General features: G+C 32.7%; 2 protein-coding genes across 2 annotated transcripts; both read right to left on the bottom strand.

Moving 5' to 3' along the window:
• Nucleotides 1-334: 334 nt before the first annotated feature.
• On the bottom strand, nt 335-5,004 carry LOC124920342. The gene is made up of 3 exons (XM_047460811.1): nt 4,906-5,004; nt 4,632-4,789; nt 335-3,146 (listed from the first exon to the last, which is right to left on the bottom strand). Exon 3 carries the CDS (start codon nt 3,049-3,051, stop codon nt 592-594), a length of 2,460 nt encoding a protein of 819 aa, XP_047316767.1. The 5' UTR covers nt 3,052-3,146; nt 4,632-4,789; nt 4,906-5,004; the 3' UTR covers nt 335-591.
• A 2,172-nt stretch (nt 5,005-7,176) lies between these two features.
• Nucleotides 7,177-14,093, bottom strand: LOC124920343 (kinesin-like protein KIN-6). Its single transcript, XM_047460812.1, has 19 exons — nt 13,820-14,093; nt 12,659-13,128; nt 12,369-12,556; nt 12,149-12,272; nt 11,959-12,053; nt 11,602-11,725; nt 11,378-11,443; nt 11,205-11,267; nt 11,025-11,075; nt 10,771-10,853; nt 10,561-10,678; nt 9,402-9,474; nt 9,105-9,307; nt 8,852-9,016; nt 8,601-8,712; nt 8,173-8,294; nt 7,974-8,071; nt 7,815-7,893; nt 7,177-7,613 (listed from the first exon to the last, which is right to left on the bottom strand). The coding sequence occupies exons 2-19, from the start codon at nt 13,097-13,099 to the stop codon at nt 7,506-7,508; spliced, it is 2,313 nt and encodes a 770-aa protein (XP_047316768.1). The 5' UTR covers nt 13,100-13,128; nt 13,820-14,093; the 3' UTR covers nt 7,177-7,505.
• Between the last annotated feature and the right edge of the window lie 429 nt (nt 14,094-14,522).

The raw sequence follows: 14,522 nt of genomic DNA, 5'->3' as shown, positions 1-14,522 counted from the left end.
TGAATCCACAACTCTTTTGGAAATCGAGCTGAATCTTTTACTATCCAACCTCTGCAGACACCTCTTGAGCAGCCTAAGCTTCTCAATAAGATGTTTGGAACCAACAAAATTGTCATGAAGTTGTATAATCTAAAAGTATTGAGTTAGAAAATTATTGGGTATTATTGACTTCACTCAATATTCAAATAAATAATAAACATATAAATAAATAGGACCAAAACCCTAAACCATCCCTTCAAGAAGAAGAAGAAAAAGAGACCAATTCCTTTGCTACCCATATTTTTATTAGTGAAAAGAAATAATGTTGTCATACCACTATAATTATCAATAATCATAATCATAATAATCATATAATAAAAGATAGGAAAATTATACTACAGACTAAATATAGAAATATTTCTATCAGTCCCCCAACACATTAAATAAAATAAAAACAAAATCAAGATGAAAATCATTAAATTTTCTTCAAAACAATTAAAAACCTAAGCTCCTTCCCTTCATGTCTTCTTCTTTCTTTGTTTCTTTCTTTCTTTCTTCTCCTCAACTAATCTCCCAGAATCATCCATTATTACATTCATCATCTTCCTATAATTATTTCCATGGCGGCTGCTGGCGCTTTAAGTTATAAGGATATCCTTCCCACCCGCTTCCTCCTCCTCCTTCAGCCTCTTTTCGCTTTCCCAATCCATAACCCGACGAAGATGAAGAAGATGGCTGCTGTTGATGTTGATGCTGCTGCTGCAAACTTCCTCCTCTCAACTGCTGCTCCTCCATCATCCTATTATTATTATTCTGACCACCACCACCTATACTAAGAAACTGTCTAAAACCGACATTCTCTCGGTTCACTCCTTCGTTTGTCGTACCCATGTTCAGATCAAATATCCTATGATGATTATGATTAGACGATGATGAAGAAGAACCGGCCCCATTATAATGACCACCACCAGCCGGGGGAGGTCCCATCATAAAAAACTGTGATTGAGGTAAAACCGGGCCACCCCTAGTAGGATCAACCATGTAGGGCGACAGTGAAAACTGCGACGATGGTCCCATTTGAGGATACTGTAGCGGCCCCCCGAAAGAGAAGAAACCAACCCCGGTTCCGGTTCTGGGTAAATTAACCTGATCCTTTATCGATGATGACGACGATGATTGGGTTATTGGTTCTCTTTTCCCCACTTCCACTTTTGTTCCCATAAGAGAGATTGACTGAAAAGGAGCAACAGATGACTGATGTTGATCTGAATGCGAGTCGTCCTCGTTCAAATTAAAATCCAAACAGATTTTCTTCTTAGAGGAAGATTGGTCCGGCACAGAATCGGAATCGTCGCTTATGATATTAAGATCCAAAATTGGTCGCGTAGTTTTTTCGTCTTCATCTTCTTCTTCTTCATCCGCGACATTCAAGTCGAAACCGAGAAAGTTGCGGTTCGTTTCAGCGGGAGGAGTTTTCTCGATGCCCTCCAGAACTTTTCGAAAAGCACTTGTTGTGGCGGATCCTTTCCATCCGTCTTCAGGCTGTTGCTGTAAAGGGGACGAAGCCAGTTCAGAAACAGCAGCAGCTCTTGAAGCCGAAACTTGAGAGATATGAGTCGGAATGGGTTTCTCCGGCTGATCGATATCCTCTGAACAAACTTCTTGGTTCAGATCCAATCCGACAAGACCTTTTCCGGAAGAGTTAGCTTCTAATTCCTTATCGACAATTTCAGTAGAAGAGACAGTCAGTGGTGATGAATTTTCGGTTTTGGGATCTAGGGTTTCTCTGCTGTTTCTGCTGATGCTGCTGCTATTACTAGAAGATGGTTCTTCGTCCTTCATTGAAGAAGGATCGATTGATTGCTTCTTCTCGGAAGAGTTACTACAGCTCGGTTCTCTATGATCCCCGACTTCTCTTTCAACATCAATAGCGACCTGCCGTGCAACCTCTAGGGCGTCTACGATGCTGTAATCGAGTTCTATGTCTGATCTTTTCTCGTCGATCGAGTTCGGTACTTTGCAAATAATTGCAGGCTTTAGAAGATTTAAATTTATAGTCAGTTCTTTATTTTCCTCGCTAGAATCCTCCTCTTCGAGTTCATCAACCTCCCCGTTATCTTCTGTTGGGATAGTCGCATTCCCATTCTCCAGAGATTTGCAGTCGTCTATTTGCATAGGCGAATGGCTTTGAAGATCATCGTCCACAACAGAAGAACCAACTTTTGCATGTAATTTGCCAGTTGAATCAATCTCCATTGGCATCTCCTGTTTATCATCATCAGCAGCAGCACAATCGTTTGGGATGGGAACGTTTGATCTTTCTTCAATAACTTCGTCGAAAACTACGGGGGTAAAAGAGTCATTTTCCTTTTCTACTGAATCAGCTACTACTACTACAGATTCTTCCTTAGAAGAATTTTCTACAGCTGTCAACTCAAGCCGCGTATCATCCTCTTTGACTTCTTTCTCCTCCAAGATTGTTTCCTTTTCAACATCATCAGCCGACATAACCGGCTTTCTCTCATTCGTATCATCAGCAGAACCATCATCACATTTTTCTTCACCTCCATTGGGTAGTGAAATATCAGCACCGGAGTGTTCTACACTCACCTGATCGGTATCACCATTTTTCTTCCACTGATCAAACAGAGCCTTAGCTCCATCCTGAACCCTAGAACTTCCATGTTTCAGAAGGTTCTCGACAGTCAACAAGATACCTGAAGCTGACGACCTCTCATAACCAATCTGCAGCTTTTCCAACGCACGTAATAACACAGTGATCGATTCCTCAACAAAGTTATCGCTCGTTTCAACGCTGAATCTCTGAGCGTCGTTCAACCACCTATCGATAAAACAGAGGCCATCCAATTGAATAAAAAGTTCGAGACAGTCTTTGTCCTCGGTGGCTATAATAGTACTAGCTACAGTTGACCACTGTCGAGTCATGTCTCCCATGCTTTTTACAATTGAATCCTTTTCTCTGTGCATGACATTCACAAGGTCTTTAACACGAGCAGGTACTGCCAGCCCGTCTTTCATCTCAGTTAACGTAAAGAAATCCTCCAGCGTCATAATGTTTCACATGCCACTTAAATTAGGACGTCAAGTCCTTGTAATAATGTGTGAATAAATTATCAACCATTGACAGTGCAATACACCTTATTTACCTGAAAAGAATAAAGACAAATTTATCCAAATAAGGTCCAATAATCATAACACTTAGAATGCATAATTTGAGATATACTCAATCAAGAATTAGAATGCATCTCAACATGGTAAGCTATTTTTTTTTTTAAAAACAGAACATTTAGTGAAGTTCTAAGAAAAAAGAGGTCAAATAGCCCATTGAGCCTGTATTAACAAGGCCTCAAATATAAGAGAATTTGAAAGGTGTTACAATTATTCTGTTGAAGAATCTTTATGAGAGTTTCTTGCAATTTTAACAAGCTATTGAGCTTGTCATGCTAGTTATACTAACTCTAAGCTTGCTAATCAGACAGATGACAGCTGTTGTTAGTTGAATACAGTTAAATCTTTTATCAGCTATATGAAAGTAGAAGAAAAAATCCAAGCTCTTCGAGATCTTGTTGATGCAAATTATTGATAAAGAAACCAGATAACAAGCTGGAACTTAGTTTTCAGAGAACTGATTGATATAGACACCCATAAATACACAAAGGTCTTTGAGAAATTCTATCCCCTTAATAGTTTAATCCATTCATTGCATATTTCAAGAACCCAAATAAAGGGAGAGTTTTTTTGTCCATCTACATTGCAGGACTCAAATGCAAAATATAAAATGTCATGAGACAAAATTGCAACAGACGAGAATCAATCACTTGGGAGTCACTCTTGAAAATTCAAAAACAAATACAAACATTCTTGCTGTGTAGGTGTCATTAGTGTGCATTATTTAGATGATTTAACCTAACAAATTGAAGGAGAAAAATCAAATACAGCCCCTTAATGGAACAAGTTGTATTGTCACTTAATCAAAAATACCAATTTGTCATGGAATTATTATCTCGACAAAGATTGAAAATGAAAGTAATAAATAAATTTAAAAAAAGCAACTGTAGTTTTGCCTTGAATTGAATTGAATTGAATTGCAGGTGACAAAGCTTCTCACAGAGTAAACCAACAAAAAAAAAGAGGAAAAACTGGTCATCACCCAAACAAAGAGTAATCACTACTATCAACAAGAAACTTCTCATCATGAAATATGCACATAAAACAGAAGCAGACACACATAAAGAAGCCAAATTAGGTTAAAATGAGAAAATTAGATTCCTATGATTTTCCAGAAGCAAGAAAATGAATGTTATGTACAATTAGATGCCAAAGCATAGAGGGGAACAGGAATAATACTTTTATGAAACAACCACTTGTCACAAGGATGCCCCATCCAAATCCACATTTCAAGTGGTAATCAAGATGTGAATATATAGATGAATTAGAATTGATATGTATGTGTAAGGAATGAATATTCCAAATTTGAAGATAAACAACCCTAGAATTAGAAAAATCTTGAGATAAAACCCTAGAAGAGTTGAGTTTTATGCATATCGATACAATGGAAGAGTGAATCGTCGAAGACTAAACGAATTAATGAAACCCAATACAAGAAAGGGGAAAGGGTAGATAAATCTTACATAAGAAACAAACAAGGATAGCGAATCGAGAAGGAAAACCCTGAAAACCCTTTAATAGCAATCCCTCCTCCCCCTTTTAAAGCGGCGTATTGTTCTCTCCTGGTGTGTTTATCACTCCCAATCAGCCAAATCGCCTTCTTTTTCTTCGTTTTCTTCGGCTGAATCAAGTGAATTTGATATATCTCAATCAATCTCCAGAAAAGAAACTAGATTTCAAGTGAGAAAACAAAGAGAGAGAGATTGATAGAGAGAAAGAAGAGAGAGAGATGTTTACTTAATCTATCTTTCTTCTTCTTCTTCAGAAGCAGCAGCAGCTTCGTCTTCTTCTTCTTTGTTTCTGGGAAAACAAAATTCTTCCGAAATTTACTGCTCGAACTTCCGAAGACTCCTCCAAGCCTATTCGCACGTGTCGGCTATGAAGGGGGCCCTATTCACCGGCTTGAATTATAACTCCGGTCTCACTAAACCGGGTTGGCCGATATTTTAGGTTTGACTACTATTTTATTTTTTATTTATATATAAAATAAAATAAAGACTTAACTGTCAATTTCAATTGCCTTTTTTGAAGGAAGAGGAAAAAAGGTTGAATTTGAAAATGACATATGCTCTTCCGGTTCAAGTTATTAACTCGGTTTGAAATCACGTGTCTCCTCACGTGTTATGAAAATCAATAATATAATATATAATTAATTAAAAAAAATTATCAAAATTTTAAATTACATATAATAATATTTAATTATAAATAAGAGATAATTATTTTTTAATCAAACAGATTACACTGAGTTCCTTTTCATATTTTTTATTATAAATTCTCTCTCCTTATCTTTCTTTATATATATATTTGTTCAGTTATAATTTATTTAATTAAATTTTGAACTTTTATAACTTTAACTAATATTAATTAAAAAAAAAGGTTAAATTTAAAAATATTAATATATAATAATAAAGAAATACATCTGTTTTATTAATACAAAATTTATAATGTTTTAATTAATAAATTAATTAACTTTGCTGTTAATAAAATAATATTTAATTATATAAAATTATTTAAACACAAAGTAGTCAAAATATCATGGTTGAATGGTTGATGTGATCATGTCATTTAAAAAATTTATTTAAAAATAAAATCAAACAAAATTAAGGAAAATGGATTAATTTATAGAATAAAAATATAGTTTTTTTTTTAATAAATAATAATTTTTTGAATCTCTATTATATATTAATAATATTTTATTTAACTTTTAAAATTTTAAAATTATAAATATATATATATATATATAATTTATACGTAATGCCTAATTAAAGAAAAAAAAAAGATGATAAAAGCTAATTGGACCAACAGGCCGCGTGTTTCTCTTTTTCACAACCCTACTTTTTATGTTTATTTATTGTCATTATTTGTTTTTATATTTGTAAGATATTGATTGATTAGATTTGATATTCTATAATTAATTAAGAGATTTAAATCTATTATTTATTATATATATATTATAATTGGAGTGGATTATGTGTCAGATCGAATTTATGTCAAAATATATATTTATATACAAATTATACATATTTATAAACAGTTTAGAGATTATAATTTTAATAATAAGAGGTACAAATTTGGAAATAATTATATATTATATGCACAATAAGGTTATTTTTTATTTCCATAAATAAGTAATTAAATCGAAAATTATTATATATATATTTTTTAATTTGTAAATAACTATATATACAATTTTGATGATGTATTTTAATTTTCTAGATGCATTCTAATTTACTAATTTTAATATATATACAAATACAATCAACTAGAAATTAGTAGATTAAATTTTTATGTTAAAACAAATTAAACAACTTTCAATAATTTATTTGGTGTCTAAAGGCCATTGATTCAATGCTTTTTTATTGAGTCTTTAACATTAAAGTATTTTTGATTTTGTAAATCATTCTAGTATTATCTAAATTAATTTTATTTAATTTATCTGTTTGTATAAAAGTATATTATAAGTAAGGATGAACCATATATTATAATTTGTTCGGTAGCATTATTTATATTAAAATTTAGGAGTTTATATAAAATAATATTAAAGTATAATTATATTTTAATTTAATTTTAATAAATTAAATTTATAATTAAATTATCATCAAATTAATTTAAAGAATTAAATAAATTTATTAAGGTTTGAAATAAAAATAGATATTTATAGAATTGAACTTTAGTTCTTTTAAAAAAAAAAGGAAAAAAATTTACTAAATTTATTAAGATGGATTAATTTTCGTTGATAACTTTTGATTTTGCTAAAATTTCATAATTTAGGTGTAAATCTATTTATGGAAAGGAAATTAAAACTTAATTCTTAATAAGTATTATATATATTTCTCGAAATCTTGAAAATCTTATCCTATTATGGTAATTCTCCCCATCCTAATTATAACATACTATGGCATTAATATAGTTATTTAAATATCATTCTTCTATATATATTTCTACAACATACAAACTGATAAAATAAAACATAAAACCTGTTTGAAGTAAAACCCTTTTTAAGGATAAAGCATTTTTCATTGATTTATGGGTCGACATGTCCCATTGCATTTGGGATGACATTGTTAGTTTCAATTATAATTGTTTTTTAATCTCATGGTCATAACCCACTTCAACTTAAGGCGTCGTCACAACAACAAATGTTTCTAAAACCGACCCACTTCAACTTAAGGCGTGCCGACAACAAATGTTTCTGAAACCAAAAGGATTTGATTTCTTATCCATCTTCCCAAAACTAACTACAGAGAACAAAAGATATACTCTGGATTGAATTTTTTTTTTTGTATCTGAAATCAATTGGGTTCCACAAAACTACCTTTTGCTGCAATAACAAATGATCAAGATTGATTGGTGGTCCTGATCAATTGCAGAAGAGCCATGCTACCACCTTTTTGCATGTTTCTCTCAGCACCTATTATCGTCTTCTTTTCTCCCTTGTTTCCTCCCTGTGAACCAAACACGCAATAAAATCTTCAATGAGTCTTTAGCAGGCTTGGTAATATGTAGTCTTCTTGTTGATAAAAAGTGAAATAAGGTTTTCAAAATAACTTTTACAATATCTTAAAACACAACACATCTATATTCATAAACAGAACTAACAAGTGTTTCTCAAAAGGCAATAGTAGCATGAAGACTGACTGACTGACCTTTGGCTTCTCGTTCTCATCTTCAAACTTCAAATTGTTGATCTCTCTTAATAAATTGGATGAAGCAGGTGCTAGCCTCCTGAAAATTCCAAATAAGGTTAATAGCAAAAAATTACTCTAAACATATCTATCTATCAGATAAATTTCAGTTACACTGACCTTCTTGGTTTTTCACACTTAACGGATTTTTTGCCATGGGATTTCTTTCCCGACTGAGTAATCGGTTTTTCATTTGATTTAACTGCTGGCTTTGACTCCTGTAGATAATTCACACTCATTGTTGATTGGTTTAACAGACTATACACAAATTGCAGGAAAAAGAAGATAATTTCTTATAGAAGATAAATAGTAATTTGACCTTTTCATTTCCATCATCATGCAGCTTAATTTCTGTAGCAAATGTGGGACATCCAGAGTCTGATGTTTCAAGTGGCAAACTTACAGATTCTAAACCCACTGCTTCTGCATATGCCTCTGAATCTGAAACCAAAAACAAAAATATTTCATACATGAACTAGGTCATTACTGGCAAAACATTTAGATATCTATTGTGTATTCATAAGAAAAGGGATTATTAGAAAATTATGATGTAAAATTTTGCTTTTAAAAATGAGAAATGGGCATATTCAGTATCCCATTAAAATTCTGTAAATCCTTTTTCTATTAATACAATGTTTAAATTCCTTTTTGCAAAATATATATATATATATATATATATAACATTCTTTGAGATTGATGATAGAATGCAGCACACTGTTTGAAAGCAATCTGAGAATTTTGTAAAACCTATCACAGAAGGAACGGAAAGAGTATTCTCGATCTCTTTATCTTCCATGACTTTATCATCCCCGGAATTGTTGTCAGGTTTAGGAGAAATTCCACGTTCTGGGCTAACACACTGCACATATAGTTTTCAATTGTCAGCAACTAAGAAAAAATTGATTTGAGAAAAAGAAGGAAATGACAAAACATAAATAATTAGGAAAACCCTATTTTACTAAATAACATTCTTGAAACAAGATAAGCCATTTGGGTACCTGATTCATATCAACAGAAAGACATTTCTCACTTTCTGTAGATGTTATTTCTTTACTACACAAACAGGAGGACTTTAGATTCTCTAGTTCAAGCTCTAATCCAGAACTTCTGGTCTTTTCCATTGAGAGGTTTCCTTGTAGATTGACTATTTCATTTTCAGCAGCCTGTTTAATTTAATATTAGCTCATAAGAAACTGAATACTTCTAAAACAAACAGAAACTTGACCAAGTTAAGACATGCAAAGTTATTACCTTAAGTTTATCCCTGTATTCCTTTAAGACATTCAATAATGCTTTAGCAACGCCTTCCATAATCTTATTTTCTCTTTCTTTTTTTGCCATCAGAATGTTGTTTTCACAGATGGGTTCAAGATTTATTTGCTCAACCTCTACAGGCACATCGGGTGAAGATTCATTTGAATTGCTTATTTCCTTCACTGGTTGCTGGATATCCTCTATTTCCAAAAACAAGGAAATATATTGAGTCAATTCTCCAACCCATACAATATAGAGGCGAGTAGAAGTTAATGCAAAATAAAGAAATCCCACCAATGTTATTAGTACAACTTGGAAAATCTTCCTCCATATGTTGGCATTCATCCATAGCAGCCTTACCTTCAACCTTCAGATAAATTCAAAGCTAACTAGTTAGATAAGGCTGGTATCCATCCATCACAAGGTAAATAGTAAGTAAATAGTAATAAGATTGAAGCCGTGAATTGAACATGTGTACACCAGCTTTGAGCTTTCAAGGATTTAGAGGGAGTTAAGTATGACTTATAGCAGATAAAAATAATCACAGAAAGCTGCATCAGCTCTGAAAAACAACTACTTTCTACAATATTATGTGTATGGCCGGTCCAACATCATGCGCAGTAAACAATTTTCAAATTCAACTTTCAATAGTACTCATGTACAAATGTTTCCAACTCAAATACTTTTATAAAAATTATACAATTGGGACAAATCATGTTTTCTCAGAAAATGGTCATATTTTACCTCAAAAAGAAAACAGAACACAAAAGTTGTTGTATTGAATCCCAGACAAAGAGAACAAACAAACAGGCTAATATCGACATGTGACAAACTTTTGTCCATGTAATAGGCAATATGTGACACAAATGGAAGCATAAGACAGCTTGACTTTGAATGGTTGTTTGGTTTATCCTTTAGGAAGGATAAATAGTATGGATGTAATAAAGCGCAAGTATATTTATTGTAAAGAAATTGTACATCAAATGCTTGACTTTATCAATGTTTACTACGGATTTTTTTCAACCAAAAACGTTTTTGTTTTTTGGAGGGGGAAATTGTATGATGAAAAGATGATTATTTGGGTTTATTTAGATTAAATTACTAAAATATGTTTTACTGTTATTATTTTAAATGTTAATAAAGAATAAAGTAAGGATATTTTTGTATTTAAGTTGATGATTTGATTGATGATGTTATTTGGATTAAATCCAAATAATCCATATCAAACAAGCTCTTGGTCTTGTCATTCTATATAGTTCTTTCTAGGCATAAAATAAAACTACTAAATTCATTTTCAATAATACATTTAAATATTTCTAAATAATTGGTTAGTAAATTTCCATAAGTTCAATCCTTATTATCTTTCATTATATAAACCCAAACCAAGATGCAGAACTTCATATAGAAGACTTCATACTAGAAAACATGTACATGCTACAATATGATAACATACCAAAATAGGTTTCGGGTCAGCAACAAGCTTCCTTCTTTTAGATTTCACTGATTTTGGCAATGTTTGCAATTGCCTTTTTGTAGGTAGTAAAATGTCAGCTTCCTCAACATTATGAAACCTGCACATATACAATGGCATTCCCAAAAAATTATTTTGCCTTCATCAGGAATCAACCAATGATAATGGTAAGGATCAAGGTGGATGTTTTACTTGATTTTCATAAATGGTGAAGCTTGTCTTAGTAAATGAGTCGAGTCAAGGTAATCATCATCTCCAGATTTTATCGTTAGTATCTGCAAGACACAGGTTAAGCCATTAAACAATCAGCTCGTAATTCTATGTGAATAGTAATAGAAATCTAAAGATACTATTTAAACCAAGGACATTGACCAGGAAAAATCAACAATTATGATCAAATACTTAACAGCAAAATGAAAATTGATGTCCTGATTTAGATTTCTTACCAAAGCCATCCGCTTTTTCCCTTCCAAGTAATCACGCAAATAACGAGTCAGCTGTTACATCAATGGACAAAGATGCAAGTGTTCTTAGAAAGGTCATATAAGCAAGATGAGTTTTGTGCGAAAAATCATAAAGATGAAATTAAGGTCCTGTGAATACTAGAATTAGTAAAAGGAAATCACCAATGAATTCTGGTAATGTTTCTGTAATGGTTTCTTGGGATTATTCTGATGTTCCAACAGTGACTGCAAAACATCAAAATAAAAATTGCATGAATGATAAGATGGACAATGACTAGAAGAGAACTTCGTGAAAATGATAAGAAAAAAAATTAAAAACTATAAAAGTTGCTTACCCGTAAGCAGAGACCAAACACCATAGAGGTATTGTTGATGAAATTACTCTCTAACAGTCTCTCTCCCTGTCAAATGGTAGTTGTCAATATAATAGTGGTGTGATAATTGACATGTGAATTATATTGCAAGATCCACACTTCTTGCTTTTGATTTCTATGGAAACAATTCATGTTGATATATACTTCATATTTCCAAAAAGAAGAGTCGGAAAACAGAATAAAACCTGATTTCCTGTTCTTTTCTCTCGTTCCGCACCAGCAAGGTCCACAAATGTCAACGTGGCAGAGTTTACTTGACCACCTGCCTTTTCTGTGACACACCGGATACTAATGATGCACTGTGAACGGCTGTGTGATAGAAGAAGTAACAATGTAAAGTAGAAACAAACTTAATAGTATAAACTTATAAGCAAGAAGTTTGCAAAATTACAAATAGAGAATTACATACAATCCCAACGATTCAAAACTAATCATTACACAAGTGTCTATAATGTTTTGTAATCATCATAAGAAAACCTGTATAATAGAGACAGATAAATAATATTGTATTATATAACCAGTATATTCCAGTTTTTACGAACCTAGATTGATGATTTGAATTTGTTGAAGCAGTAGCCCGTTTCAACAATCCACATTCTATTATTGCTTCAGCTTCTTTAGCATTGCAAATGACAGCCTAACCACGCAGTCCATGAAAAACAAAACAAACATATCAATAAAAAGCAGGACATAGTAAATTCATAACTTCATATTTCGAGTAAACCAGCTCACCTCTTTTAGACCTTTGACAACAGACTGTTGCATCCACAAATCACCTCCATCTTGGGATAAATCAAACATCTTCTCTCCCTTCCCTTTCTCCGAATAAATTTCAAACATTGATATATGAAATATCCTTCATTAAAACAAGAAACACCAATGTTATTATAGACATCATTTATAAAATAACATAATTTGAGGAGATAAATAATGGTGCAAGAATAGTATCTACCTATTTTTAGCCTCCTCGAATGAGAATATTTGTTGTAGAGCCTGAGGCACTATTCCAGGATTTCTAATGGATCCGAAAACTGTGTGTGTTTTCCCGGAGCCAGTAGCTCCAAGAGTGGCAAGCATCCCACTCTTACCATGGAGAAAATCATTGACCAAAGGGCTCATCATTCTTAAATACACGTCTTCCTAAAATGATATGGAAACAAAACCAACTATAAGCACAATAACTCTAGACAGAAGAAGTGCAAAAATAGTTGAAAATCAACAGAAGGAGAATGAAAGAAGAACCTGGGACGAATCGGCACCAAAGACCTGAGAGAAACCTTCAAACACCTCAGATTGTGCTCTTTTCCCAACTTTTAAAGAAGACGGAGGAGAAACTGTGACAGAAGTTGAATTAGTTACTGTAACGCAACTAACACAGTCTGTTTTCAAGTTCCTCGAGATTTTATTAGGCAAAACAGTTCGAGATTTGATTGATTTAGCTCCACGGTTTTGCACGGTAAGAGGACGGAGACGTAAGAAAATCTCGAGACGATCCAATGAAGGTTCCGGTTTATTGAGTAGTTTGGGAATATCTTCATCCTGATCATCCATCGCTAATATCTCTTGAGTTGGAAATGCTTTGACAGAAGAAGCAGTCGGTCTTGCTCTCCGGTGAGGGTTTCGACGAATCGTTACCGTTTGCGGACAGTCAATGGGCGTTCTGTCTCCGGCCTCTTCTCCCATCTCTGCTCCGATGATGTCGGCGACGGCGACTACACGGAATTATTATCAAATACCAATTTGTCATGGAATTATTATCTCGACAAAGATTCAAAATGAAAGTAATAAATAATTTTAAAAAATCAATTGTAGTATTGCCTTGAATTGAATGCAACAACCAACAACAATGGACTCTAAGCATGTATGAGATGACAAAGCTCCTCACAGAGTATACCAACAAAAAAAAGGAAAAACTGGCCATCACCCAAAGAGTAATTACTACTATCAACAAGAAACTTCTCATCATGAAATATGCACATAACACTAGTAAGATTTAAAGAAGTGAACATGCAGCTAATAATTCTTCCTAAAAATTAGATTCCTATGATTTTCCAGAAGCAAAAAAATGAATGTTATGTACAATTTGATGCCAAAGCATAGAGGGGAACATGAATAATACTTTTATGAAGCAACCACTTGTCAAAAGGATGCCCCATCCAAATCCACATTTCAAGTGGTAATCAAGATGTGAATATATAGATGAATTAGAATTGATATGTATGTCTAAAGAATGAATATTCCAAATTTGAAGATAAACAACCCTAGAATTCGAAAAATCTTGAGATAAAACCCTAGAAGAGTTGAGTTTTATGCATATCGATACAATGGAAGAGTGAATCGTCGAAGACTAAACGAATTAATGAAACCCAATACAAGAAAGGAGAAAGGGTAGATAAATCTTACATAAGAAACAAACAAGGATAGCGAATCGAGAAGGAAAACCCTGAAAACCCTTTAATAGCAATCCCTCCCCCTTTTAAGGCGGCGTATTCTTCTCTCCTGGTGTGTTTATCACTCCCAATCAGCCAAATCGCCTTCTTTTTCTTCGTTTTCTTCGGCTGAATCAAGTGAATTTGATATATCTCAATCAATCTCTAGAAAAGAAACTAGATTTCAAGTGAAAAACAAAGAGAGAGATTGATAGCTATAGAGAGAGAAGAGAGAGATGTTTACTTAATCTTTCTTCTTCAGAAGCAGGCAGCAGCAGCAGCAGCTTCGTCTTCTTCTTTCTGGGAAAACAAAATTCTTCCGAAATTTACTGCAGAGATTTGAAATGAGGATGAAATTATGAATGAAGCGTATAGTTGAAGCCAAATGAAAGAGTTTGAGCGGTAGGATGTCCAATTCAAAATAAATAAATAAATAAATAAATAAATAAATGAAAAAACATAATGCCCATCAAAATATTAAATAATTTGTTTATTTTTATTTATTTATTTTTATTCGAAATAAATAAATTAACAAATTAGTTATTAATCATTTATTACTAATTTGCTAAGTCTTTATGAATTTTGGTGGCAATAAAAATATTAAATAATAATAATAAGTATTTTAAACGTATGATATTGATAAAAAAAAAGTATATTATAGTCATTTATTGAATATT

The sequence above is a fragment of the Impatiens glandulifera genome, chromosome 1, assembly GCF_907164915.1.
Source record: "Impatiens glandulifera chromosome 1, dImpGla2.1, whole genome shotgun sequence".
In the NCBI taxonomy this organism is placed as follows: domain Eukaryota; kingdom Viridiplantae; phylum Streptophyta; class Magnoliopsida; order Ericales; family Balsaminaceae; genus Impatiens; species Impatiens glandulifera.
Note: the sequence above shows the minus strand (reverse complement) of the source record. Positions and strands in the feature narration are given on the sequence as shown.

Excerpts from the sequence above, each read along its gene's own strand:
- LOC124920343 (XM_047460812.1), bottom strand. The coding sequence starts at position 13,099 with ATGGGAGAAGAGGCCGGAGACAGAACGCCCATTGACTGTCCGCAAACG. Across the intron at positions 12,054-12,148 it reads TTGTCAAAGGTCTAAAAGAG|GCTGTCATTTGCAATGCTAA; the intron begins GTGAGCTGGTTT and ends CTGCGTGGTTAG. Across the intron at positions 11,726-11,958 it reads AATTCAAATCATCAATCTAG|CCGTTCACAGTGCATCATTA; the intron begins GTTCGTAAAAAC and ends TCTATCACACAG.
- LOC124920342 (XM_047460811.1), bottom strand. The coding sequence starts at position 3,051 with ATGACGCTGGAGGATTTCTTTACGTTAACTGAGATGAAAGACGGGCTG.